This window comes from Solanum verrucosum, unplaced genomic scaffold, assembly GCF_900185275.1.
Source record: "Solanum verrucosum unplaced genomic scaffold, falcon-dt-bn FXZP01000072.1, whole genome shotgun sequence".
In the NCBI taxonomy this organism is placed as follows: domain Eukaryota; kingdom Viridiplantae; phylum Streptophyta; class Magnoliopsida; order Solanales; family Solanaceae; genus Solanum; species Solanum verrucosum.
This window is the reverse complement of record NW_026020208.1, coordinates 32148-59293: the sequence shown is the minus strand read 5'-3', so window position 1 is coordinate 59293 and position 27146 is coordinate 32148. Positions and strand designations below refer to the sequence as shown.

Genomic DNA, 27146 nt, shown 5'->3' with positions numbered 1-27146 from the left:
GCGGAGGGGGTTAGAGCTTATGCAGGGACGGGGCGGGTACAAAATATCTTTGAAGAAAAACATGTGGGGCAGGGCGAGTACGTGGGTTGGGGATATATGCATCCAATGATTGTTTTCTAAACCACTCAACTGTAATCCATGCCACATAAATTGTTAATGCTATAGTAAGATAACAGAAATATGTTTACAAGGATCGTTTAAATATTTTTTAAGATAAGATTTTGAATGAGAATAAACCCAACACAATCTAATTACTGGAGATGGTATGTGTTTATTATTTGCAGAATTTGCCCTGCCCCAAATTCTATTATAAGCAAAAATTTACAATGCATTCACACGTTGAATAAAATAAAACTCATGGTATGCCATATTTTTCTGGGCACTGCTGATGACTCTTCCCACATTGTCACAACAGCTAATAAACTATATATATATATTCTACAAATTGGCTTTCAAATGAAGATATATATATTATTATTTCAACACTAATAGTAAATATTGATAACTTGTACATTTCTTTTAATTAAAAAAATTATAAATTATTTGGGTGGGTTTATGTGGGGCGGGGCAAAAACAAAAAATTATGCTATGCAGGGCAGGACGGGACGGGGTAAAGTCTTTGCAGGTTCATGTGGGTTTTCCACAAGTCCCAAGGAGGCAGGTTGGAATGTACTCATCCGCCCCGCCCTGCCCCATTGTCATCCCTACTTCCACTTGTGGTATTTCCACTTTCTTAGGCTTAGCCTCAGCCTCTTCCTTCTCTTTTATCTTTTTGTGAATAAAATTAATCAACCCTTTTAGGGAATCTTCAGCTTCATCTTCCTTCAACAGTTGTTCTGCCACTTCTGCTGGTGTCACATTGAATGTGTCAATCAAGTGCTCAATTTCTTTAAACAATTTATGATCTTTAATCCCCAAGTAATTGGCAGCAAGAAGTTTGAAGCCACACGGTGTGCAATATGCCATGTGAATGTGCACGTCCATTCTGCCAGGTCGCAACAATGCAGGGTCGAGTTTTTCTATGTGATTTGTTGTGAAAATTATGATTCTTTCATCTCCACAACTTGACCATAATCCATCAATAAAATTCAGTAAACCTGACAAGGTCACCTGCAATAAAAAGTTATATTAGTAAGATAGAGTATTACAGAATACACTAATACCAAATACAAATTTTCCCAATAATTGACTCTTAATTTATTCAAGAAAGCCACAAATTAATGGAGCTTGAAATTATTGTCGTTCCATGCAAGTAGAATTTGTAACAATATGTCGACTAATCTATAGGCTAGGGCACACTATAATAATTGTTCTTAACCCCTTCACGTTCTTGTCATGTCGAAATACTGCACAGAAAAGAGGCCAACATATCCTATCCAATTTATGGTAATTGATTTGTTATCCTAAAAACTGTAATAGCAGGATCAAAACCTGTTTTCTTTCCCTTGGCCATGCTCTGACTACAAATTTCTTGCTACCCCGTAAACTAAAATGCATTGCCCTAACGTACTATCAGGGGCGGCTCTAATAAATCAGTGGCCTAAAGCAAAATTCGAATGGAGGCCTTAAATTCGAATATATATTTTTTATGAAGTTTATTATAGCCAATTATTTAATCTTTCTTGAGACATAGTATTTATAATTTATCAAACTTCTATTATTTCCTTGCTCTTTGATGAAAAACTTATATTTTCTACAAATTATACGCGATATTTTTTAAAAAAAATATGTATAATCTATTGTATTTTTAAAAAATGAGGCCCCTCAAATTTTTTGGGGCCTAAGGCAGTTGCCTTTTTTTTCAAAGCTGTAGAGCCGGCACTGCGTACTATTGTGTATACAGACTTTTTCTATTTCATCATTTGGTATTTGAAACACACCGTCCGATTAATCTGAGTTCATACCTAGTAGGAATAGTAAAGATAGGAAATGGAAAATAAAAGACTAATTTACCTTGCATTCTTGCTGATAACCATTTGAATGAGCAAACGCAGCTCGATTAGCCAAATTATCTTGCAAGTCAATGGTACAATCAATGTCCTCTACCACCAAAATGGACTTATTGGCTGTTGCAACCAACAACTTCTTTAAATCTGAATTCCTCATCAGCACAGTCAACTCCAAATCATATATATCGAAGTTCAAATAATTTGCCATTGCAGCAATCAAACTAGATTTCCCAGTCCCCGGAGGACCAAACAACAAATACCCTCTTTTCCATGCCTTTCCAACTTTCCTATAATAATCTTTCCTCTTCACAAATCTCTCCAAATCCTTCAAGATCATGTCTTTTTGGTCCTGTTCCATCGCGATTGTCCCAAAAGTGGCAGGATGATCGAGATTCACAGGCTTCCACATGTTGTGTAAATTGTACATGTTTTCATAATCCACAGTGTGAATCTTGATCGTCTTGTTTTCATGTTTTTGCAGTTTTGCTTCTTTCATGATGTATGGCAAGTAAGAATTAATGACAAGGTCCTTGTTTTTCTTGTGAAATGTCAGCTCAAAGGACCTGATTTCAGATTTTAGAGTGGAATTCATGTCTCTGTGATTATAGAAGTGTTCAGCTTGTGTTTGTCTGCAGAGCCAAATCCACTTGAATGTCTGTCCATTATAAACATCTGTCACCTGTTGGAATAAAACCTTAAGCTTGAAAAGATCTATTATCTAAAATTATCAAGTTGTTAAATTAAATGCAGAAGCTTACCTGAACTCATGAATATGAAAGATCTTTAAGACATACATATTTTCACTTTACGGAGGGTGGATTATTAGGACAAAAAGTCATATGTCTGATTTGGAAGGCATAATCCTACTCATAATTATACATACTTCTCCCTTTCTAATTTACTGTGTCTATCATTAAATTAGAAATTATATAAGCATACCTACACATACCCTCAAAAAATGTTGTGGCACTCGTGTCAGATCTTCCAAAAATACGTAAAGTATCCGACACATATTTTTAAAGAGTCCAAGCAAGCAACATAGGTCATATATAGCTTCTAGTTTAGATCAAAGCTATTAAGATAATAAATACTATAACATAAATAAATAAAAAATTATTATATATATGTGCAAGACATTAATTACCTCCTCGTTACGTTCCATGGTGATGTTGAAGTTGTTTTCCTTTGCAGGTTTACTGATTTTAAGTCGCCGGATGTTAGGGGGCAACTTGTTGCCCAAATAGATGGCAACAGCTTCATAAATTTCATTGTTAACGAGGCCATCAAATTCATCAATCACCATTGTTAGCTGATTCGAGAACTTGATGAACATGTTTTTGAGTCCAAAGAAGAGATACTCATGGAGCTCCGGGGGGATGTAGTTGTGAACTATCGTGCGAACCAACATGGCTGTTGCAGCAACAGAGCCTATTGTCGATAAAACCGTTTTGGCCAGGGCCATTTTCGACTCTGCTGATGAAGAGGACATGTTCTTTTTTTGGCTGGCTAGTGTGTGCTCAAGATTTTGCTATTAGTGTTAGTGTTACGTGCCAAATGTGTGATAAAATAGTAACCAATATATTGGTGAGGGGAAACAGGAGGAAAATAATGCCAAATTTATAGGAAAATTATGTCAAGTAAAGAACAAAAATGGAGTGAGAAATTGGCCAATAGGAAATAGAAAAAATTGCACCAACACTAACAATATAGTAGTAGTAGTTGGTATCGACTACGTAGACTTTGAAACTTCCCTACATGTGCCCACTTGCATTTCCTTGCAGGTTACGCCTTTGCCTATATTTCAACTACAGTATTTGTGGGGCTGAGCTGTAGCTAACGATAATCAGTGGTCAAGTCAAAAATTTTGTCAAAAATATTTAAAATTTAATATACATATGAAAAATAATTTAAGACATATATTTCGTATAGTTTTCGACGAAGGATGTCTATGATCAGTTTTAACTATATGTGGCTAAGTCAAAAATAGTCAATTGAAAACCTTTTGTCAGAAACTTATTCGGTGCATGTAGGTCAAATATTACTCTATGCATGTACAAACACATATTACAGTAAATCTTAAATGCCCCATAGTTAATTGAACCCCTTTTGTCAGAAACTTATACAATGCATGTAGGTCAAATATTACTCTATGCATGTACAAACCAGGGGCGGCTCAATGCTTTATAAACCAAATTTTTATCAAGAATAAATTACGTGTTAAAAATTTTATAGAAAAAATTGATTATTTATGATTAAAAGTATAATAATTTAAATATATATTATTTTACCACTTGAACATCATTTATACTTTTGTTAAAAATAAGAATTAATAGTGAAAAGTGTTGAACAAAGTGCATTACAAATTCTTTTTTATTTGCTTTTAAATTTAGTTTCAAGCATTAATTACGTCAAGTATATTAAAATGGGGTATATCAAGTCATCAACTTCTTGAGATTCTATGGTTCTAACTCTTATCTTTATTTAATATTTGTCAACTTATTACTTATAGAAATAAAATTTGAATAAATATATATACGAAGTTTATTTATATTTTAGGCTTTGAATTGAAATTTCACTTTAAATCCCGAATTATGTTGAGCCGCCCCGGGTACAAACACATATTATAGTAAATCTTAAATGCCCTTCACAAATTTTTTGACTTTACGATCATCGACATGACATGTTTCTATTTGTCAATTCATAAAAGATAATATGAGGAAAATGCAAAATCTACATGATAAGAGGTTATTGAAAATTACAAGGAAGAAGCTTGGGGATTGACTCTAAATTGATTGAGGCCTTTTGTCTTTTGAAGTGTATATAGGGGTGTTAATAGAACGAAGAATTTTTTTTTTGTCTATGTCTATTCAAGTTTTACCATATTGACAAACTTGCCTTGTTCATAAGTCATGTCCGGCGAGCCATTGTTTTAAACTCTTCCGTTTTAATTTATGTGATACAGTTTGATTGAACATGAAAAAATAATTTCATAAAAAATATGAATACTATAATAGAATGTTATTATAAAGAATGATAATTATAAAAATGTGTGACTTAGATACATATCCCAAGAGTCTTGTTAAGATCTCCCATAGCTACATAATAAGTCCTAGTACTAGTTTATATTTCTAGAGCAAAATCTTCCATAATGTTTTTTTCTTTTTCTTAGAAAATTATCCGATGTAGTGGTATTGACTTCCTTATAATTTTTTATAGTGGTACTTTTAATAATTATAATTAAAATATAGCGATATTATGTATTTTTATAGCAGATATACAAGATACGTATATTTATGTATCTATAAATCATAATAGTGAGTATTTTTTCAATAAAAATGACTATAAACACTTGACATACGCTTATGACATATATATATATATATTCATGTATTGGTTCACACATAACATACCCTTCACATATCGTTTACCTCCCATATAATTGGGTTACTCATGCAGTTTAAAAATACATATATTAGATCTAGTTGGTCGATGGCCTATTGTGTAATTGTCCCTATTTTATAATCTATGTTAAGATTGAAGTTGAAATCTCACTATTATCAATTTATTTTTATGGATCATTAGACCACATTTTAGGTACAAATCTTCCCAAATAAAAATTCTAATTTCATTTGATTTTTTTTATAATATAATTTAATTCACTTTTTTAAAATTATATTATTCTTTTTAATTTCTGGTGATAATCCTTCATAATACGTTACTGAAATGATATGATACGATGGAGGACTGTTTAGTCCATCCGTGACACTTTTCCCAGTCCTTCATGATACCATCACAATATATCTATATATTATCATGGTATAATTGAGGTTTGATTCAATGATATTATTATAGTATATCTATTTAATTTCATGATATCAGTGATGTCTACTTCAATCCTTCGATAAGACACTCTTCAGCATTCAATTGTACCATCAGGTATGATATCATTGAAGGTTGCTTTATCCCTTTGCGAGTATCTCGTATGTTCTTCGTGATACCAGGACAATATATTTAATATTGTCATGATAGCATTGAAATATAGAGAGTATAGGTTTTGTTTTCATTTGCAAAAACAAAAAATCATATAAAAAAAATAATAATAATAATAATAATATATAATAATAATAATAAAATCCTATAAAAAATAATCAATAATAAATAATTATTTAAATAAATATTGACACATGTCAATAATTATAATTATACCCATTTATTTAATTCTACGGTAGTTACACAACATTTTAAATAAGCAAAAAAAATTATTATTAAATAATATTAAATTTTAAATAATCAATAATCACTAATCACTAATTATTAATTAAATAAATATAGACACATATCAATACTTAGATTTAGACCCATTTGATTCAATGGTAACTAAATAATTTTAAATAATCAATAATAAATTATTATTTAACTATTGCATCATCTATCTACAAATGCATAATTTTAAATACAAAATTTTAAATGTTAAATGAATATATACACAGGGATATATAGATATATGATGAGTATATTTTTACATAAGGAGTCTAAATACATTAGTATTTTGTATTTAAAATTTATACTAAACAATAAATATATTTTTACAGATAAATACAAAAAAACAATTTTATAACTCCTCAATATAACTTCTCCATAATCATCCACTAAACAAGAAAACTTAAACTACATATAGACAACTTTAAATATTTTATTTTAAAAAAAAAAAAAAAAAACTTCAACTACAAATAGTTATCCCTAAAATTCCTCACCCACTTACTTAACTTCCTACCCCAAAAAATTCAACCGTATTAATTCAGTAAATTTGAATCCGACGGTCTTTTCTTTAGTTTTTTCAGAGAAAAAAATGCATCTCAATAAAGAAAATTCAAAGTAATAATAATCCTTACCACTCATCGAAAGGTAATTTTTTTTTGTATATTTCCTCTCTTTTTCTTTGGTTTTATGTGGTCTACATTATCAATAATTATACTTTATTTTAGAAATTCTAGATGTTGAAGATGATCAGTTGATGAAGTTAGGATCAAGCCATTTATGTGATGAATATATGTAGTTGAAGGAGAAACACTTTTAAAACTCTATTCGATAACTATGTCAAGCATGTAATATATTTTAATTTTTTTCATCTTATGTTTTGTTTCAAAATCAAACTATGTTGGATGTATTTTCATATAATTTATGATTCTTTGTTTATTGCATATTTCATATTTACAATTTGAAGATATTATATTTTTGCCACAAAGGCCTTTGGTGGTCTTATTGGCGCATACCACGGTGGGGTCTTCGACTGGGGTGAAGTCGTAACAAGGTAGCCGTAGGGGAACCTGTGGCTGGATTGAATCTTTCGCGATGGAAATGCACTCTTCAAAAATTATTAACTTAATTAAAACTACAAACTCATAATTATAGAATTCTATTCTAAATAAACTATTACTATTTCACAAATTTATCTTTTCAGATGTTATAAATACATTTAATTACATTTAATCTACATATAAATGAAGATAATAGTACTATCTCTCTATATATATGTAATATAAATGAAAGTCGACCTATATATGTTTGCAATTCATTTATTTATCCTTACTAATATTTATTTAAAAATCATTTTTTTTTCAATTTAACAAATAAATAAAAGAGAATTAAAGAAAGAAACAAAGAAAAGGAGATAAACGGAAAAAAAAAAGGAAGAAAATAAATGTAGGTAAATACACGACCCAAATCGAGTAATGAATGGCACTCACACTTAGCCTCCTAGGTGGGTGAACCAATGAATTCAACCCCAACTTGTATTTATCATTCAACTTACAAAATACTAATCATAATGTGGAAGCTTAAATCTTATTAGTGTAGGAAACACAAATCCATTAAAGTCTACTATATGTCATTCCCAAAACCTGAAAGTCATCACATCAAGGACATCTAATCTTCAAATACTAAGTCTAAGAGTATTAAAGACACCAAAATAAATGAATAAAATAGTTTATGTCTGACAACTAAGGACATCATGCCATGACCAAGAGAATCCAACACGAGCTTGAATCAATAGCTCAACCTGGAACCTGATATGCTGGAGACTAGATAGAGCTGAGGGCAAGTCGAAGTCGTTGGTACACTCGTTGCACTCCACAAAGAAAAACACAAGTAGGGCTCAGTACAGGACAATATGTACTGAGTAGATATTATCGGCCGACTCAAAATAGTAACTAATATGCATAAAGTAATAGTATAAAATCAACTATAGCACTTAGCAGATGATAAACAACAAACAACATGAACAAGTGACAAACGAAACAAGCACGTAATCAATCACAATATCAAGCACACTCACGAGGACTCATGCCTCCACACCACGCTCGTTTGGAAAATGGGTTCTTTGAGATTGAGTACATTCAGTTAATTCAATATGTTTTCCTCTTTAATGTTACTGTGTCGGAACATGACACCCCGATCCAATAATACCGTGTCGGAACATGACACCCCGATCCAATAATACCGTGTCGGAACGTGACGCCCCGATCCAATAATATCATGCCGGAACGTGACACCCCGATCCGATAATATCATGCCGAAACGTGGCACCCGATCCAATAATATTGTTAATTTATCATTTATTATCACCATTTCACTTCATTAACAATAGTTCATCAAACCTTCTTTATTCAAGGCATCACTTCGATAGAAAGGGTTTCAGATTATAAATTTCACGGTCTCAAGATTTCAGACCAATCACAAACCACACAATCAAGCCACACAACCACACAATCAAGTACATAGAGAACTTCACAATATCACTCAATGCATATCAATCACTATTAAGAGTCTATCTATCAAATAGAATAAATCATAACCTACCTCCACCGGAGAACCGAAGTCAAGCAAGCAACTTCTCCAATGCTTTTTCTTTCTTCAATGCTTCCGAACCTTTCCAATCTATCAATTATATATGCATAATTTGTAAGTTAACGAGTCTATAAACACTCATATTATTCTATGTCGAACCTAGACCCAAAAACTCCCCTAATTCTATAATCAACATCCTAAAGTTCAAACCTGAAGATAAGTCTTAATTCCTTCAATTAGCATAACTTTAATCCCGAACTTTCCAATCAAGAATCACGTGAATGCAAAAGTAATTTGCAACTTAACTTTATCAATTTATGTATACATATATGCTCGTAATCCTCAATTTCAGTGTCACCTATTATTTAATGATAATCTCTCTTCCACTAATTAATAACATTTTTTACACATCATATCCCTTTCTATTGGCACTGGCAGTTCAATTATATACTACCTTATCTACCGATCATCTCTAAATGCTTTTTATCTTTCTCCGTTAGCACCTAACAGTGACAATTCAATTATGTAAACATTTCTCCTGCAATTCACTCATTAAACTTAATAATCAATAATCACCACACATTGTTTTAGTACTTCACAAGAAGTTAATTAAATAATGGGGCAGGGATACAAATTTGTCTCCACCAACCAACCAGCAATACCATCAACTATAGTTACGAATAGTCTAAAATATCCATTTTAAATTTATTGAAAGAGTCTTTTATGAAATAAAAAGCTCTAGCACTCAAAATGACCAAATGAGTCGTTACAGTAAAAGGTAAAATAGAAAGGATAAGGATAAGAATAACAAACTGATCTTCTTTTATTCATTATTGTTAACTATAATTTATTTTTTGAATTGATCTTCTTCATTTATTATATTTCTCTCAACTCAAATATATATAGATTATAAGAAAAATAAAATGCATTGTATTTAAGAAAATTCAAGGTAAAATAGAATAACAAACTAATTCATATTACATGACTTGAATCATACTTTTGTTCAAATTAAAAGAGTAGAGTGATTCTAACTCATGTGTTGTTTTGATATTGTTTGTAATTAATAACTTGCAGTAAAATCTAATAACCTATAGGTGGACTTCTTAGAACAGGGGAGTATCAATCATATTCAAAATACACAATAAAAAAGAAAATTATTGACGAAGAAAATGGTTTGAGTTAAGTTTTACATTTTCATTAGATTCTCTAAATAAAATTGTAGTTGTGATATTAAATAGATACCCATTCACAGTACTTCTTTTGATAAAGTAGAGTTAATGAGTAATATTATAAAAATTAACTATAAATTGTAAAACATATACTTTATTAGATTAGTTTGTATTATATGTAAAGTGAGATTAGTTTGTATTATATTAACTTTTGTTGGACTTAAGTGGATTTTATCATAATTGAATATTACATTTAAAAAGTTCTACACGTATTTTCATCTATTATATACACTGTTATTTTATGCGTATTAAATAATGCTAAAATTATTATTAACAAATTTAAATAATGAAAGAATTTAATCAATAGAATGAAAGAGAATAAATAAATAAAATTTTAAATCAAAGAAAAATGTTGAAGAGCATCACATGAAGCAACTAAATAAAACTCCAAAAACAAGCAAAAATTTCACCGACATGAAATCTATTGTCATTAATGGGATCATACTATGCTATACATATTTAAGCATAAATATAACGTAGTTATTTTTTTTAATATGACGCACATCGCGCGAGCACATATACTAGTTGATGATTAATCAAATAATTAATATTTGAAAATGTATAATCTTAATTTTGAAATCTTTTAAAGTGAATCACTACGATATTGGTGATTTAGACTATTTTTATAATTTAAAATAATATAAATAGGTAAATATTATACAAATAATAGAATGACTCTCTAATTGGAATACTCAATCTGATGAACTCTTAATTCAGTTTTTAAAAATATTTTTACTATTTCTAAAATAAGTTTAATAATCAATATAATAATTGACTCAATTTAAATAATATTCTAAAAAAATATAAAATTAATAAAAATTTAACTAAAATTTAAACACTTATAATATTGTGTGACGTACAATAATCTATATAAGCCTACTAATTTTTATGAAACACAAATTGTCACATTATCAACTAACAAGATTGATCATTAAAATGTAAGGGCTAGGGGTAACGCTAGTGTCCAAAAAGAATTGTTCAGCTACCTAAATATATATGTATTTCGTTAAATAACTATTAATATTGCTACACCCTTGTTTATGATAGACTTTTTCAACTAAAATAATAGTATTAAATATGAATTATTTATTTAACAAAATAAGAGTCGCCACTGATAATTGGATAATGGTGTTGCAAGTCATCCTTTTGAATTATTAATAAAAAGAAAACAATTTTTTTTATTGATATGCGAAAACAAATTAAAAGAGCAGTAAGGAATTGTATTGATCAGAGAAAACTATGAAGCATCTCTGTCACTCTTAGGTTTAACAATTTGATTAGTTACTTATACTTAGTTATTAACAATTTGATTAGTTAGTCGTAACTAAGACGTCTAGTGACGGTCTCGACCTCATACACCATCAAGATGCATAAATACGATATCGTTTTATGTATCATATCTAAAAATTGAGTCTGTTCGTTTCGATTAAATCAAAATTATTATTTTTATTAAAAGTGTTTGGACCTCAATTTGAGTATCACATTTAAAAAGTGAGTCCATTAGTTCCAATTAAATCAAAGATAATTATTTTATAATAAACCAAAGATCATCATTTTATTAAAAGTATTTGAATTTCGAATGGTTTCCAAACACATGATATCTCTGAGGCATTGATTTCAATACAATGAAAAAGAAAATAACGGGACAACAATGATTAATGACAGATCTATGACAACTTCGGGTGATTCACATGGTGAAATTGATTGTAGCGCTACTTTTCAATCTCAAATTCTATTTTCTTATCATAAATGAATGTGCTACTATTACTTCTCTGTTGAATATATATATTCTATTTTCCTTCTTATCATGAATGAATGAATATGCTTATAACTATTGTTTCTCTGCCGAAGATAAGAACATTAACATAAATTTAAAATTTATTTAAGACATTAACATAAACTTAAGAATTTATTTAAGTTCATTCTCTAGATCAAAAAACTTTAACGTAGGATGAAAAAGATTAAAGAACTTTAGCATAAGATAAAAAGGATTAAATTATAAGAGACAATATGAGGGGTTTACGATCAAACTACAGAAAGATAGAGAGGATCACCATTAGTGTATACTATTAATAGGAAAAGTCAGAATAAAGAACTACATGAATGTCTAAGCATATATACAAGGATGTATTATCAACAAAACTTCGTATCAATTGGTTAGTATGATCTTTTGTCTTTTTTAAGAAAAAAATAATGAGAGATAAGGAACCAATTCTGATAGGACAGGGTACCCAACCCGTTTAAAATGGGTTAATTTGAATAGATAGCCATATAAATTACTCATTCAGTCATTCCTAATTCCTATTATAATATGAGTATTCATATTTATCCATATTATTTATTGGAAAACTCATTTTTATCGGTTTAAATATATAAATCAAGTTGAATATTTTATCTCATATTATTTAACACATTTTTATTCGACTCATAGTTGTTTGGGCTATTAAAACAATTAAAAAAAGTTATTTTTTTTTAAAATAAAAATATTTGACTGGGCTCACTCATTTGTCACTCTACAAAGGGATAAATCCTAACAGGTATTTTCGTTCCATTTTCTGCAAATAAAAAAAAAAAGCTTATAGAAAAGCACTGTTGTTACTCCAATTATGAAAAAGAATCAGAAATCTAATCTTCTCAATCAAATTATTACCATTAGCGATAGACAAGAAGAAACTCAAAAGATTAGGGTTTTCAATGCCCAATCCATTGCAGGGAAGTGCATTGTGGAGCCGCATAATAACACAAAGCAGATGGATGTTTATCAGGTGAGTTTTAATTTCAATTGTTGGTGCTTGGATTTTCACAATTTCCCCCCAACTCGATATTTGAATTAATTTATTTTAAGTATTTTAAACCACTTTTAGTGTGTTTACCTTTTAATAGACCACACAAATCGAATTCAAGAACGATATAATTATGGAGATCCTTAACAAGTTACCTGCCTTGTATCTTGTAGAGTATAAAATGCGACGAAAGGATAGAAGTAATACATGAGAAAAGAACAAAAGCAAAATAATAATAAAAAAAAGAATGAAACAATAAATGGAAGATTAAAAAAAAATAAGAACAAAAGAGATACACTTTCAATTTGGGTCTATTTTTCTGGGGATAATTGTACATAATAGCAAACTATTAATTCAAATTAAATGCTATAAATATACTTTGATTTAATTGTACCCTATAACAAACTGTATAAATTGCGCTTCTGTTTGTATAAAGCGAGAGAAAATTGTATATACACATGCAAATACATATATCTTCGTCCTATACACTTATAATTATACAATACAAATATTTCCCTGCCCAGTTTTCTTTTGTCTTTTGCTCTTTCTCGTTTTATACATACACAGATTATACAATTGATCTTTTGTATACAAATACTTTCTTTTGTATATGTATAGCGAATTATACAACTGCTTTCTTTGTATATGTATAACGAATTATACAACTATTTTTTTTGTATATGTATAGCGAATTATACATATATATGTTTGTTATGGAGGGCAATTATGCAAATTTTAATATAGCATACAAATACGAATTTTGTGTTTGCTATGTGTGAAAGTTGCTTTTTTTTTCCCTAATGATTTTCCCCAATTTAACTAAAATATTATTTAATTTTAATTGAAATTACCCATTTTGAAACGGATCCCATTTAAACCCGACCCGGTTCATATGAACTTGAACACAGTTGCCTCTCTTTTCTTTTCTTCTTCATCGTATAATAATTACAGAAAAAAAGAAGTGATAATTGCCGGCGGAATCATATTACCGGCGGCGAAGTCCCCGGGATTGGTGGAATCGGCGGCACTCAAAATTGCCTGATTTGGTTGCGTGAGCGAATTGACTTTACGGTCAACTGATTTTGAGGAAGGTAATTTTTTCCTAGAACTCGGTCTTATATGATCTATGATTGGGTTACGATGCTTTTACTCTGCTCTCACCCTAGCTTCAGTTTCTAGTTCTCTGTGCGTTTTTTTCGCAAGAGCATAAATGGTCCATTTTTTGGTTTACACTCTGATTTGTGAGTATTAGTAATCAAATTGTGGAACTTTCTACTTGAGAAGAGAGAAAACACAGTAAGAACACAGGAGAGTAAATATTTATCATTTTGTACTTGAGGTGTTAGTGCTTGACATGAAATATGATAGTAAAATGGAATTTGAGAGGAAAACAAGCTATAAACTTAGCTAAGCTAAAGCTATTCTGAAGAAATGAAAGGGATAATGGATGTCTTCCAAAATTTACTTGAACTCCAGCAAGCATCCATGAGTTTATGCTTCCAAAATTCATGCTTAACAAAGTCATACTGCAAGTAGAAAACAAGCACAGGGGCAATGGTTTTTAACCCAATTTCAACGAACTTTCTGTCAGAAGCTTTAGGGACCAATAGAGTGACTGCATTGAGTCTTCTCCTCATATCTCTACGGTGTTTTCCTGATGCCTTGTCAACTGCCTCACCACGAAAGAAGTAAATATTCTTGAGAAATTCCTCCAGGATTTGACTTAAAATAGAACCTTTGAAATGTTTTAATCTTCCACTACAATGCGAGTGCTCCTTTCCCATTAGGGTATTTCAAAGCAAGTCACAAGGTAGAATCACATCCATGATGCCATATCTTTTCTTCATTTGAGTCATCAAATCTAAGCCTGCAATATATGTTGTCCCCACGGTTTGACTCCAAGAGCCATGTCATCCTACTAACAAAAGTAGTTTTGTTTTGTATCATTTTCACTGAGAAATGCAAATGTTAACCCATCTGGTAGGCTATGAATCTTCATCATCATTAGTAACTTTTGTTGCATCTCCAGAATGAACCATGTAAAAGAGACAATGTTGAAAACTGGAAGTGCAACAATTGTCCTCAAAATGCTGCCAAGATTAGTAGTCCAACTTTAGACTCTAGAATTATCTTCATTGCAAGACCATGTTGAAATTGAAGAGAGGCATTCGATGCAATATTACCACCAAGTGATATTCTTAACAACTGAGCTCGCTGCCTTTCCATATTAATAGTATTGCAAATATGCTTCGGCTGCCCCAATTTACTCCTCCAGTCTACGAGACAACTATATTGCTTCTCATTGGGTGAAACTACAGTGTGATTATGAACTTGAGAGAAAATGCTATCCAGAGACTTGTATAAGTCACACTTAAGAGGCAGAAAAACCTGGCACAGTAGTAAATGCTACTAGCTCCAACCAACAGTGAAGAAATGTCCAAATAAGAATCATAAGAATTAATAATCTTTCTATTTTTGGCAGTATTGTTTTCCACCTTTTCTCACCTTCCAAAATTAGAAATGTAAGACAATGATTTTTCTATGCTCAGAATGTTTAAAATGGTATTACTGCATATAGCAAGAGTAAGCATGAAAAAGAGGAAACTTCCATAATATGAACAACCCCAATTATTTTGTGCAAAACACCAAGAGCAAATGCAGATCCTTATCTAATAGCCACATTAGAACCAGTCAGTTGCTCAAGGTATCTTGATGTAATGGCATGAGAATCTTTACCTTCCAATGCTGCAAGGTAAGCAGGCATGAAGCTTTTCAAGGCTGCTACATCTCCTTGTATCTGAAGATTAGGATCTCTAAATTCTCATGGAGGACATCAAGCAGTCTCCATTTGATTTTATCTGTTAATGGAGCATGGACCAATGAAATGCCCGCATTGTAACAGGGAACTCCAGAACACATTATTTCTCCTCCATATCCACAATCCAACAGTGTTCTCTCAGCTGCAGGAATCCCACTCGCAAATTGATTCAGCGGAGCTGGGGAAAGAATATTGTCACACTCATGAAGAGCCAAACCAACTTTCTCGATAGCTAAGGTTATACCATGACATACACACAAATCAGAGGACAATGTGCAAGTCAATAATTTGCCAACAACATTACTAGTAAATGGCCTGGACCATACTTTGTAAGAGAAGGAAGTACATTTGCACTCAACTCAGAATGAATTTCAAATATTGTTCATCAGCAACAAATGTCCCATGGTCAACATAACAAGACTCATAATCGGAAAAACCATCGAACATGCCAATTAGCAAAACAGTTAGTTCCCCCCGGTGCTCGAAAATTGACAGAGGGAATGACATGTTGAGATATCAGAGCTTCTCAGTTTCCGTTATATCTTCAGAAAGAAGAATCAATTCGTCAAAAGATCCGATACATTGGTGTACCCGAGGAAGATTTGAAGTGTGGGTCTACTTGTTCCCTTATCACTTCCCAAGAATCTTTGATTTCCCTTAGTTGAAATGTGCTACAGAGTTGCAGAGCAAGCTTCTGCACCTTTTCTCTATTCTTCTCCATTTCGGAAGCCATTAATGAATACCCACAGTTGTGAGGATGATGCTCCGATACCAAATGATGTAGAATGGAATTTAAGAGGAAACCAAACTGTAATCTAGCTAAGCTAAAGCTATTCTTAAGAGAGCTAAAAGTTGATTTTTATTAATATTTCCAAAATGAGTACGTACAAGGTATTTGTATAATGCAAAAGAGAACCCTAGACAAATAGAAATGACAACATTATCCTAATAAGCTGACTTAGGTTGCTAAAGAAATAGGAACAGAAAATTGGGACTAAATTGTAATTATGTAAATATACTACTTTTGAGCTCTCTTGGTATGGTCGGCAACAAACGACTTATTGAAGTCATTTCGTAAGTGTTTCTGTATAGACTATCTAAACTGATCTTGGATTGAGAAGTAGTTGATTCATTGATTTTCTAAGCGTTTCTAACTATTAAAAGCAATCAATTTCATCCTCTAATTGTCTAGGATCTAAGCATTTGAAATCCATTAGTTGAAATATCCCTTAAATCCAAATTAGGCCATCTACATGGGCCACGACTAAGGTTAGTATCATGCTCTTTAATCAGGATTAGTATATAGAGAACTTGACTACTAATATCTCCAACTATGAGTATGGTTTATGTTTTCTGATTATAAGTTGTTACAGCTGGGATTGTAGTTGTCTAATTGATGAATTGGAACTTGGTAACTTCAATTTCTGTAGAGTTTTACGGGGAAGGAAGAATATCTTCGGTCTTCTGCTGGGATATACCAAACCATTAAATACCATTGAAACTGCATCATTTGATACGGAGAAATCTTCTTATTTTCTCCTGCAATTGAAGGAATGTCAAAAGTTAGAGATAGAACGGAAGATTTTAAAGATGTTGCACGTCGATCAGCATTGTCTTTGGGATATGATGAGGTACATTAACTTATTCAGTTCATTGCTTTTCTCTATTTTTGGTCGACAGAATAATGTAGCGTGCTGTGAAATGCCTTGAAGAATCTTCATATGGATCCTAATTCCTTTGCCTATTACGTAGTGTCTGATTGTGCATATAGCTTCATTACTTTCCTCACGTATCAATTGTTCATACCATCCATGGATTAGATGCTCGGTTCTATAATTCAACTGATCAAAAATTTGTGTGGTTGCAAATGTCTGGCAGTTTTGTTTTCATTGCAGATGATTTATAATTCTCTTATTTGTGTGGGAACTAGTATTCCATTTAATTAAATTTCAGCACTCTCTTTCCCCAACCCCCACTCCACCCCTTTGTTAAGCTTATGTGATACTACCATCAGATCTTAGAATATGTCCTCTGAACTTAGATTTTTGCTGACAGTCTAAAACAGCTGCTTTATTGGCATCTTTTATCATGCATAAACCCCGGCAAAGGTCAGGATTCACCAGAGCTGCACTTAAAACGGTATATTTTTCTTACACATAATGCTGATCTTCTTTTGTTACTTTCCTTGTGCTTTGGATTTTATATCCTTTTGCTCATACACAATCGCATACCGAAAATCCTTTTCATAAAATTTCATTAATCAGCTGGAGAGCATTGGGACCCTAGAGCAATTTTTGATGAAACACAAGAAGGATTATGTTGATTTGCACCGTACAACTGAACAAGAGAGGGATAGCATTGAGCATGAAGTAAGGTTACATACTTCCATATTTGTTTCCTTTCTTCCCTTTTTGTACTTATTTCCCTTTTTTCGTGTATGGATTTAAGAACAGGACGATTAGCTAGACTATCTTCTTCTTGCTGCTATGCTGATGTACATAGATATATTTTGTTCTTTCTGCATGATGGTCTCTTATCAAGTATATGTTGATGAAAACAAAGGGGTATTTCAGTTTGCAAATAGGATTAGGCCATATCACAAGGGTGAGGTTGGAATCATGATTACATATTCAAGACAATTATACTGTTTTGCCTCTATTTGGTGGTGATTTGCAATTTTTTTCAAAAAGAAAATATCAATCTACTTCCAATTTTAAATAAGTTGGGACGGCTATAGGTATTTTTTATATCTATTCCTGCTATATTTGGATCCATTTTATTTTCCTCAAAATGACCAATAGGCCACATAACATATAAAAATCAAAGGAGTCAAGTAGAACAAATACAAAAACGGCCCAAACAAACCGCAACAAAAGAAAGAAAGAATCCATTTTATTTTAATACTTAAAAAAAAAATCTTTTAAGGCAAATTAGGGGTTAGCTAAATTAAATATTCAAAAAGTCTCACACTTACCTCAACCTGGTCAAATGCAAGTGTAAGAACAACTATACCTTAGTCCCAATCAATTGGTATCGTCCATATGGTTTTTTTTCTTCCATTGCGTTATATGCTTTTAGAACTTTAACACCATAGTATCACATCTTTAAAGAAGTACTTTCAGGGGTTTATGTAGGACATTCCCTAATAATCTCAGATAATATTGTCTTATGTTATCCTCTATCTATGCTACTAAGTCTTTCTAAAAAAGTAGAAGAGAAGTCATAAAAGTAATATACAAATCACTATTCCTTATTTTGTATTTCCTAAAAGATTCATTCAATAACTTCAAGCAACATCTGATGCTTCTTGTACTTCGATTATCATAATATTTTGTTGTAGTTACTGTTCAGAATCCTTTGTAATGGTTTCACATCTATTTATTCTCTTTCTGGACTGTTTTTCTTGAGCCGAGGGTCTATTGGCAAGAACCTTTCTACCTCTGAGGTAGGGGTAAGGTATGCATACAGACCTCACTTTGTGGGACTACTCCGGTTATGTTGTTGTAGTAGTAACTTTCAGAACAGTTGAAATTTGACCTCCAGTGCCCTTGCTACTTACTCTTTCTATCTGATGAGGTAATTTAAAATCTTGTCTATTTGTGTATGGCGTGCATTAATCTTAACTTTTATGTTCATACAACACTCGTCTTTTATTTTTGTGATTGTTAAAAAAAAAAAAAAAAAAGGTAAGTAAATCAACTTCAGCAATTAGATATTGCTATTAAATAATTACAAAAGGAGGCTACATTACAAATTGTGCAATGAGCTCAGGAAGTCAATCATGGGATCTAAGTCATTTGCAATAGCCACGTTGCACCCCCCAAAAAAAAGGAGAGGATATACACTAGTATTTGATACTAATTACCGATGCAGATTTGCCCTCAAAAACTCTCGCATTCCTTTCTTTCCACATAGTCCACTAAATCACCGCAGGGATGGTATTCCAAGTTCCCTCTTCACCTTGCCAAGACCTTTCAAGTGCCAGCATTGTAGTAGTTCCTTTGTTGTTCTTGGCATTACCCATTTAATTCCCGGTAAAACGAGAAAGAGTCTCCATATCTGAGATGTGAACTTACAATGAAGAAATAAATGGTTGATATCTTCAGCTTCATTGTTACAAAACAAACATCTGCTACATAAATTAATTCCCCTTTTCTGAAGGTTTTCATATCTGAGACAGGCTCCTTTCGCCACTAACCATGCGAAACATTCCATTTTATAGGAGCTTTGTTATCCCAAATACAGTTCCAAGGCCAATTTTCAGTTGGGGGAAGACTTAACTGCTTGTAGCATGATATAACAGAGAAACATCCCTTAGTGTCACATTTCTAGAGTAAAGAATCGTCTCTGGACTACCCTTCGGGTTGGTCGTCGCACCGGGCTTGCCTAGTGTGGGGGTTACCTCTCCTATGTGGTTTGCGAGCTATTGCATAGGAGCGAGGGTTTGACCCTGCGCGCACCCAAAGGGCAGCGGCTGCGGGTTTCCCTTGTCATCAAAAAAAAAAAAGAGTCGTCTCTGGACAGAAGAGGAGGCAGACTGTGTAGCTGAGACAACAAAGATCAAAGGTTGTCCTCTTCCCAGTCATTCATATTACGTCTGGATATAATATCCCAGCCAGAGTTAGACCAATATTTTGATATTAATGCTTCAAGATTCTGTGCCACTGTACATAGGAAAGGATATTGATCCTTCAAAGATGAAGAGCCCAACCAAGTGTGTCCAGAATCTTACTTTCGCACCATTCTCAATTTCTACTGTAGTGTTTGAAAAATGTCCCAGTGAGTTCTCAGATGCTTCTGTATACCACATGTTTTGGAGAGATATGGTTGTTTGGTTATCCATGGATTGAGAAATCCATATTTTGTCACAATGACATCTCTCCACAATGCTCCCACCTCCTGGCTGAACCTCCAAAGCCACTTAAACTGTAAACTTTTACTTTGAATCCTCAAGTCTCTAATAACCAAGCCTCCTGACTTCTTGTCTGTTGACACCGCACTCCATCTAACCAAAATAAAGGTTGCATTCTCTCTATTACCCCGCCACATAAAGTCTTAAGTATTTTGTCTATTTTATGCACCACTGCTATTGGCAAAGGGAACAACAACATAGTATAGGTGGGTAATGAGTCTAGTACACTTTTGATAAGCACTAACTTCCCCCAAGAGAAAGATACTTTCTCTTCCAGCAAGAGAGTTTCCTTTCACACTTCTCCATGATGTCATCCCAAATTGCTACGGATTTAGATTCCCCCCCTAAAGGGAGTCCCAAGTATTTTGCAGGAAAAGAACCTACTGTACATCCCAAAGTTCCTGAAATTTCCAGTAGGTTAGGAACATCATTTACCGGGTAGAGAATGCTGATGGAGTAATTAATATGAAGGTCCAATACTGCTTTAAAGAACAAAAGAACCATGCACGGATAAAAAAAAATCAGTCTGCATACAAAAGGTGGGTGATACGTTTCCCTCCCTGGTTCCTCAAACTTGGATTGAAGCCTTTAATCCACCCGTGAACTTCTGCCGCTCCAAGCATTCTACTTAGGCCTTCCATAACCAAGGTGAAAAGAGAAGGGGAGAGAGGGTCTCTTGCCTTAGACCTTTTTGTGTAGTAAAGAAACCTTTGGTGATCATTGATGATAACGGACATCTTGACTGCGGAAATGCAGAAATGGATCCATCTGACCCATTTTTCCCTGAGGCCCATCAACTTTTATATGTTAATCAATAAGTCCCAGTGCATATGGTCAAAAGCTTTTTCGATATCTAGTTTGAATAAAATACCAACCTTTTTCTGCTTCAATCTGGAGTCTATACATTCATTTGCAATGAGTGAGGCATATACAATCTGTCTACCTCTTACAAAAGCTATTTGAGAAGGGGAGAACAGGTTGCACATGGCAGATTTGAGTCTGTTAGCCAATAACTTGGACAGCACTTTGTAGAAACTGCCAATTAGATTCATACTACAATCATCTTGTGAACATGTTGACTTTGAGACCCAACATTTACTCCAATATAATATTATTGGTCTCAAAATCATTCTATAGCACTTGCCTTTCTCTTTGTTAATTATCATCCGCAGAGACCTCTTGTAGCATTCCTCTATTGCAACCATCAAACTTTCTTCTATGATGCCATTCTTTTAGAAAACTGGGTCTGTACATCTGAATTGTATGCATTTAGATACCACAGGTGTGTCCAATCTTACATCACATGCGTTTTTATTATTGGGGCTAATCTTGCAGTGCATGATTTCTCTAAGAATTATTGAAAATGAAGTCAATTGGTATGAAAGACATAATCATATGACAAAGGGCCATATTTTCCCTAGTTTTAGGTATGGATCTAGTAAAAGAGTAAATTTAACATAATAACATCTCTCTCTTTAGTTTCTTTTTTTTTTTTTGGGGGGGGGGGGGGGGGTTGGTAATTGGGTGGCAGGGATGACTAAGGGGTAGTGGATGGGGAAAGTGACTCCTGATTGCAAATTCCATTTCATGGAAACATAATCCCGAACTCCTCCTGGACCTTGAATAAGTGCTAAGTAGCTCACTGCTCTACCAAGTGCTTTAGGGATAGCCCACATTTGTGGTTTTTAAAATCAGGAGAAGAACCGGGTGCATGATAGAATAAATTGATCCTGATACACATCTTGAACATTTTTCAAAAGTTTGATCTTGTATAGTAATGATCTTCTTGTTTTATTATATTCATTTTTTATATTGCTTAACTAATTCTTAATATTCTGTAAACAGTATTAAGTTCAGTCCAGGCAATAATATAAATCCTGGAAAATTACTAAGAAAATTGAAGGATGAAAGCCAATGGAAGTTGAATTGGTGGTTACAGTACTCTTAACTCCAAGTTTGACTATAAACTACTTTGACTTACTGAATTGGCACTTCTGCACCAAGGTGCTGTGTTTGATTTATTTTCCTGCCATTTACTATGGTCAATTTCTTGTGAAAAGTTGAAAACTAGATCTTTGTTTACTCCCTTGAAATATTTGATAGTATTGCGTCTTATTTTCATGCTTTGTCAAGTTTGATGTCCTTATTAACTTTTGAGTCTGAAGAAAGAGATCCCTGTCCACCTTTATGGTTTTGACTTTTTCTTGTGCAGCTTTGTTTTGAATGCTAATGCACTTAATCGAGATTGTGAAGTTTTGAGTTAAATTTTTTGGAAGGATCTTACGAACACTACTTTCTGTAGGTTACTATTTTTGTAAAATCATGCAAAGAGCAGATAGATGTTCTCAGAAATAGTATAAATGAGGAAGATGCAAATTCAAAAGGATGGCTTGGATTGAAGGGTGACAATCTGAATGCTGATACTATAGCACACAAGCATGGAGTGGTATGGTTGCTACATACAATATAGTCATCAAATATCTATAATTTGATTAGTACTGCTTCCTGATACATTGCTTCCCACTTTCTGCTGGTATTTGGAAATTTTGAAGTAACTTTATCGATACTGTTTGAATTAAAGATATTATTAGATGACCTGTGACGTTAGAGGAGTTGAAGTTGTGTTCTTGTCCTTGATATCACTCTGTTAGTAGAATACTCTTATATCCATGTGACTATTCTTTTTATAACGTTCCATGTGCCTATGTTAGATGCCTCAACTTAAAGATTATTTTTATTTTACTATTTGGGAAGTCGATGTTTGTGTAATATTCTACAATCAGCAGACACTGTCATATCACTGTTATTTTGTCCCCCATTCTCTGCTGGTGTTTCATATTTTCGACGAATAGCCTGTTTTAAATAGAGAATTTTTAAATGATCTCTGATGTTAGTGGTAATACTTCAAAATTGTCGTCTTTGTTTGGATTCTAGTAATACTTCAAATTTGGATCTCTTACTTCCGCAGATTTTCTTTCCCTGAATTTTGCTTCTTAGAAAGTGGATGTAATATGTGGTTGCTCTGTGATTTGCACAACATATCACTGACTCATTGACATACACCTGCAACTGTAGATGGAGTAATTGAAGCCACTAGAATGTGGTGATTATTAATACTTCTTGATGATGTAAACATAATTTTTCAACCTAAGCTACGGTGTGTAATCAGATGGAAGTAGGTCTAAAGCTGTTTCTTCTACTTGTTTTCAAACTGCCTTGTGTTACGCTAAGAGTGAAGCTGAGGATGTAAAAGAAAAAAAAAGATCCTTTAGAAAAGAGTACCGAGGCATTTGAAAGCATATTTCTTCTGGTTTATCATGAGATTCACCATAGGTGAAAATCCTTTAGTAGTATATACACCTAATGGTGCACTGCTGTGCTTGTTATTCTTGGAGTGTGGATGCATATCCCCATATTCATTGTTTCCTTTTATACTGCAGGTTCTAATTTTAAGTGAAAAGCTTCACTCTGTTACATCACAGTTTGATCAGTTGCGGGCAATACGCTTTCAAGATGCTATTAACCGAGTTACACCAAGAAGGAAACGTAAGAGCACTACCAAATCAAATGCTGCAGAGGCCTCTGCTTCTAGTAGTTTGGATCCCGACATGAAAAGGGACTCTGAGGTCAGGGACAGTGATGTATCACAAGCAGCGCCTATAAGAGTCCAAGAACAACTTTTGGACGATGAAACACGTGCCCTCCAGGTAAGTTGGAAGTTTTCTTATAGAGGATTTAGTTCTAGCAAGCAACTTCTTAAAGCTAAAATCACATACACTCTATTCCTGTACTCTTGACTACTATGATCACTCACCTGATGCAGGTAGAACTGAACTGTCTCCTGGATTCTGTTCAAGAAACAGAAACAAAGATGGTGGAAATGTCTGCGCTAAACCACCTTATGTCTACTCATGTTTTGCAACAAGCCCAACAGATAGAGCTTTTATATGAGCAGGTTAGCGGTATTGTTGCTATTTTACTTTCTAGTTGGATAGAGCTTCTATCTTGCTAAAATGACGAGTAAATCATTTTCTCTCTCTTTGTTTAACTAATTCAGACCATCTTTGCATTTCTTCTATTAACTTTGCCATTTGTAACCATTTCCTAGTTAGAACTAACAAACATCACAATTCACGGATCTATGTGGTTATACTTTTATTAATTTGTTCTTTTAAGCATTTAGAAGAATATCAAGCATTCTAAGTCCCTATATACCTCTTGAGTTTAACAATTGTCAGCAATCAACATACATGCATGACAAGAAAAGAACAAAGAAAGATTAAAAACAATGAAACAATGGAATACGTGTTTGTAGATGATCAACCAGGCTACATGTTTCTTTGAAGTGCACTGAGCAGAATTCAGAATGATATTCTTCCATTGGCAGATATGATATGAGATTAAATGAAGAACTGGGGATTCATATAGTCGAACCCCAACTTGTTTGGACTGAGGCATAGTTGTTGTTATTCTTCCATTGGCAAAGCATGTCATTATATATTGTATCCTGCTGTGTTATCTGTAGTATGAGTTTTGATCACTGTATACTTCACGGAAGCTCTCGTTGAAGTCTATACCTTCTGTAATTAGTTTCGAGCTTCAGTTGGTATGAATTTTATGGTTTTTCATTTCAGGCAGTTGAAGCTACCCAAAATGTGGAACTTGGTAACAAAGAACTGTCACAAGCCATTCAACGGAACAGCAGTAGCAGAACTTTTCTTTTGCTCTTTCTGTTTGTACTTACATTTTCAATCCTCTTCCTAGATTGGTACAGTTAATTCTCAGTTTTTTGCACTATTTTTGATCTTACAATTAACAGGAGTATAGAGCCTATTTCGTCAACTAAAGGTGTGTATCGTTACTAGAAGACATAATACATACACGTGTTTTTTCGTCTTAGTTGACATCTACGTCTCCCAACTTTGAGTGTGTACATGTACACATTTAAATTTATATAAAGTTGATTAAGTAGACAGATGTATCTTACATGACATTACTCAATTTTTTTTGTAGGGTATACATATATATTTTTGTGTCCGACAAGTTATGTTGAAGTTTGGCCGTAAAGAATTTATACTTCATTAGGCATAAGTTCGATTGCTAAAGGATAAAAATTAAATATCAATTTATTTGAAGAGGATTGTGCAATTTCAATGAATAAAACTACTCAATTTTAAATTGTACAGAGACTAGATAAATTTAGAGCTCGTTTGGATTGACTTTAAAAAAGTAGCTTTTAAGTAAAAAATAAATAAAAAGTGGGGAAGACCTACTTTTGGTTTTAAACTTTTTTTCAAGTCATTTAAAACTTATTTTAAGTTATTTTTAACCTTATCAAACACTTCCAAAAGTTAAAAATGATTAAAAATAGATTTGACCAATTTTTAAGCTAATCCAAACAGACTCTTAACCATTTTTTCCAAAAATAAAAATAAAAATAAGGATTGGATACCCACCAATAAATATCTTTATTTCATTTGTTTTCTAGAAAACAGAGATACAAAAGATGAAGAGAGGGGATAACATGCATGCAAATAAAAGAAGAACAATGTTAGGCAAGACTCCTAAAACAATATGATTGCAAATATGCAACAAAAAAAAAAAAAAAACTAAAGACAGTATTGACCCCTTTAGTTGAGGGAGTATAATTGCTATTTTAAATGCTTAAAAAGGAAAATCCTCATTCTCCATAGTTGCCTTCTTGGTGGAATTACAAATGATGGTGTTTCCCCTATAAAACAAGAGGCCAGCAAAAATAAAATACAAAGTTGAGGAAGATAAGAGTAAAGAAATGTTGAGTAAGAAATCCAACTAACATAGGTCGTGATGAAATGATTGGGATCCTTCAACCTTAACAAGAAATCTCGAATTGGTACGTCGCCCATAAAAATAAGTCATACCATTCGTTAATTTAAATTAAATCGAATCCCAATAAATAGTGGAAACACAAAAAGAGAGAGAGAAAGGGGAAGAAATCCAAATTTTTTTCCTCTTAATAATTGAAAATCTTTTAAGTCAATGCTATAGAAATTTGATGAATAATAATATGTCCGTCTTCTTATCCTATTCTACTTAAATATTACTCCACTATCTTTTATCTATAAAAAAAGTTTGAATTCATAATGTGCGTCTAGTTTAGCTATCACGTCTTACACTTTTACATAAAACTAAACCAAAGTCTATATAGCGAAGTCTAAGTTTAAGTCAGTTCTTTTTCTTTCTTTTTTTCTTGGTATTGAGGTAAAATAACTGAGAATCAAAATATCACAAATAAAATAATTATTCAAATAGTCAATTAACTGAACTACAAAGATTTTCACTTCAATCCATAACTTTTCAAATGAAGATTGAATGAATTCTTTTTGGAGATTAGACATAGTGAAAGTAATGAGACATCATATCATGCATGCCTGTATTTCTTTTACTAGCAATTTGGTTATATCTGTTTTATTTATCCACCACTAGAAACACCATTGATATTATTATTTTTTTTCCTTTTTGTGGAATTCTCATTCTGGGGAAAGTTAAAAGCACACCTTCTTCAAGTGGGGTACCTCTACTTATGGGTGAAAGTCTTGGTCCAGTAATACTCTCTCTGTCCACTTTTAA

At 32.7% G+C, this 27146-nt stretch overlaps 2 protein-coding genes across 2 annotated transcripts; one reads left to right on the top strand and one right to left on the bottom strand.

Annotated features, from left to right (window-relative positions):
- Positions 1–627: 627 nt before the first annotated feature.
- On the bottom strand, positions 628–3495 carry LOC125830161 (AAA-ATPase At3g50940-like). Its single transcript, XM_049509360.1, has 3 exons — positions 3094–3495; positions 1954–2628; positions 628–1110 (listed from the first exon to the last, which is right to left on the bottom strand). The coding sequence occupies exons 1-3, from the start codon at positions 3436–3438 to the stop codon at positions 628–630; spliced, it is 1503 nt and encodes a 500-aa protein (XP_049365317.1). The 5' UTR covers positions 3439–3495.
- Positions 3496–13754: 10259 nt separating this feature from the next.
- LOC125830150 (syntaxin-81-like) lies at positions 13755–25334 on the top strand. The gene is made up of 8 exons (XM_049509348.1): positions 13755–13898; positions 17056–17256; positions 17681–17764; positions 17890–17994; positions 22840–22983; positions 23978–24244; positions 24361–24492; positions 25172–25334. Exons 2-8 carry the CDS (start codon positions 17179–17181, stop codon positions 25313–25315), a joined length of 954 nt encoding a protein of 317 aa, XP_049365305.1. The 5' UTR covers positions 13755–13898; positions 17056–17178; the 3' UTR covers positions 25316–25334.
- Positions 25335–27146: the final 1812 nt, after the last annotated feature.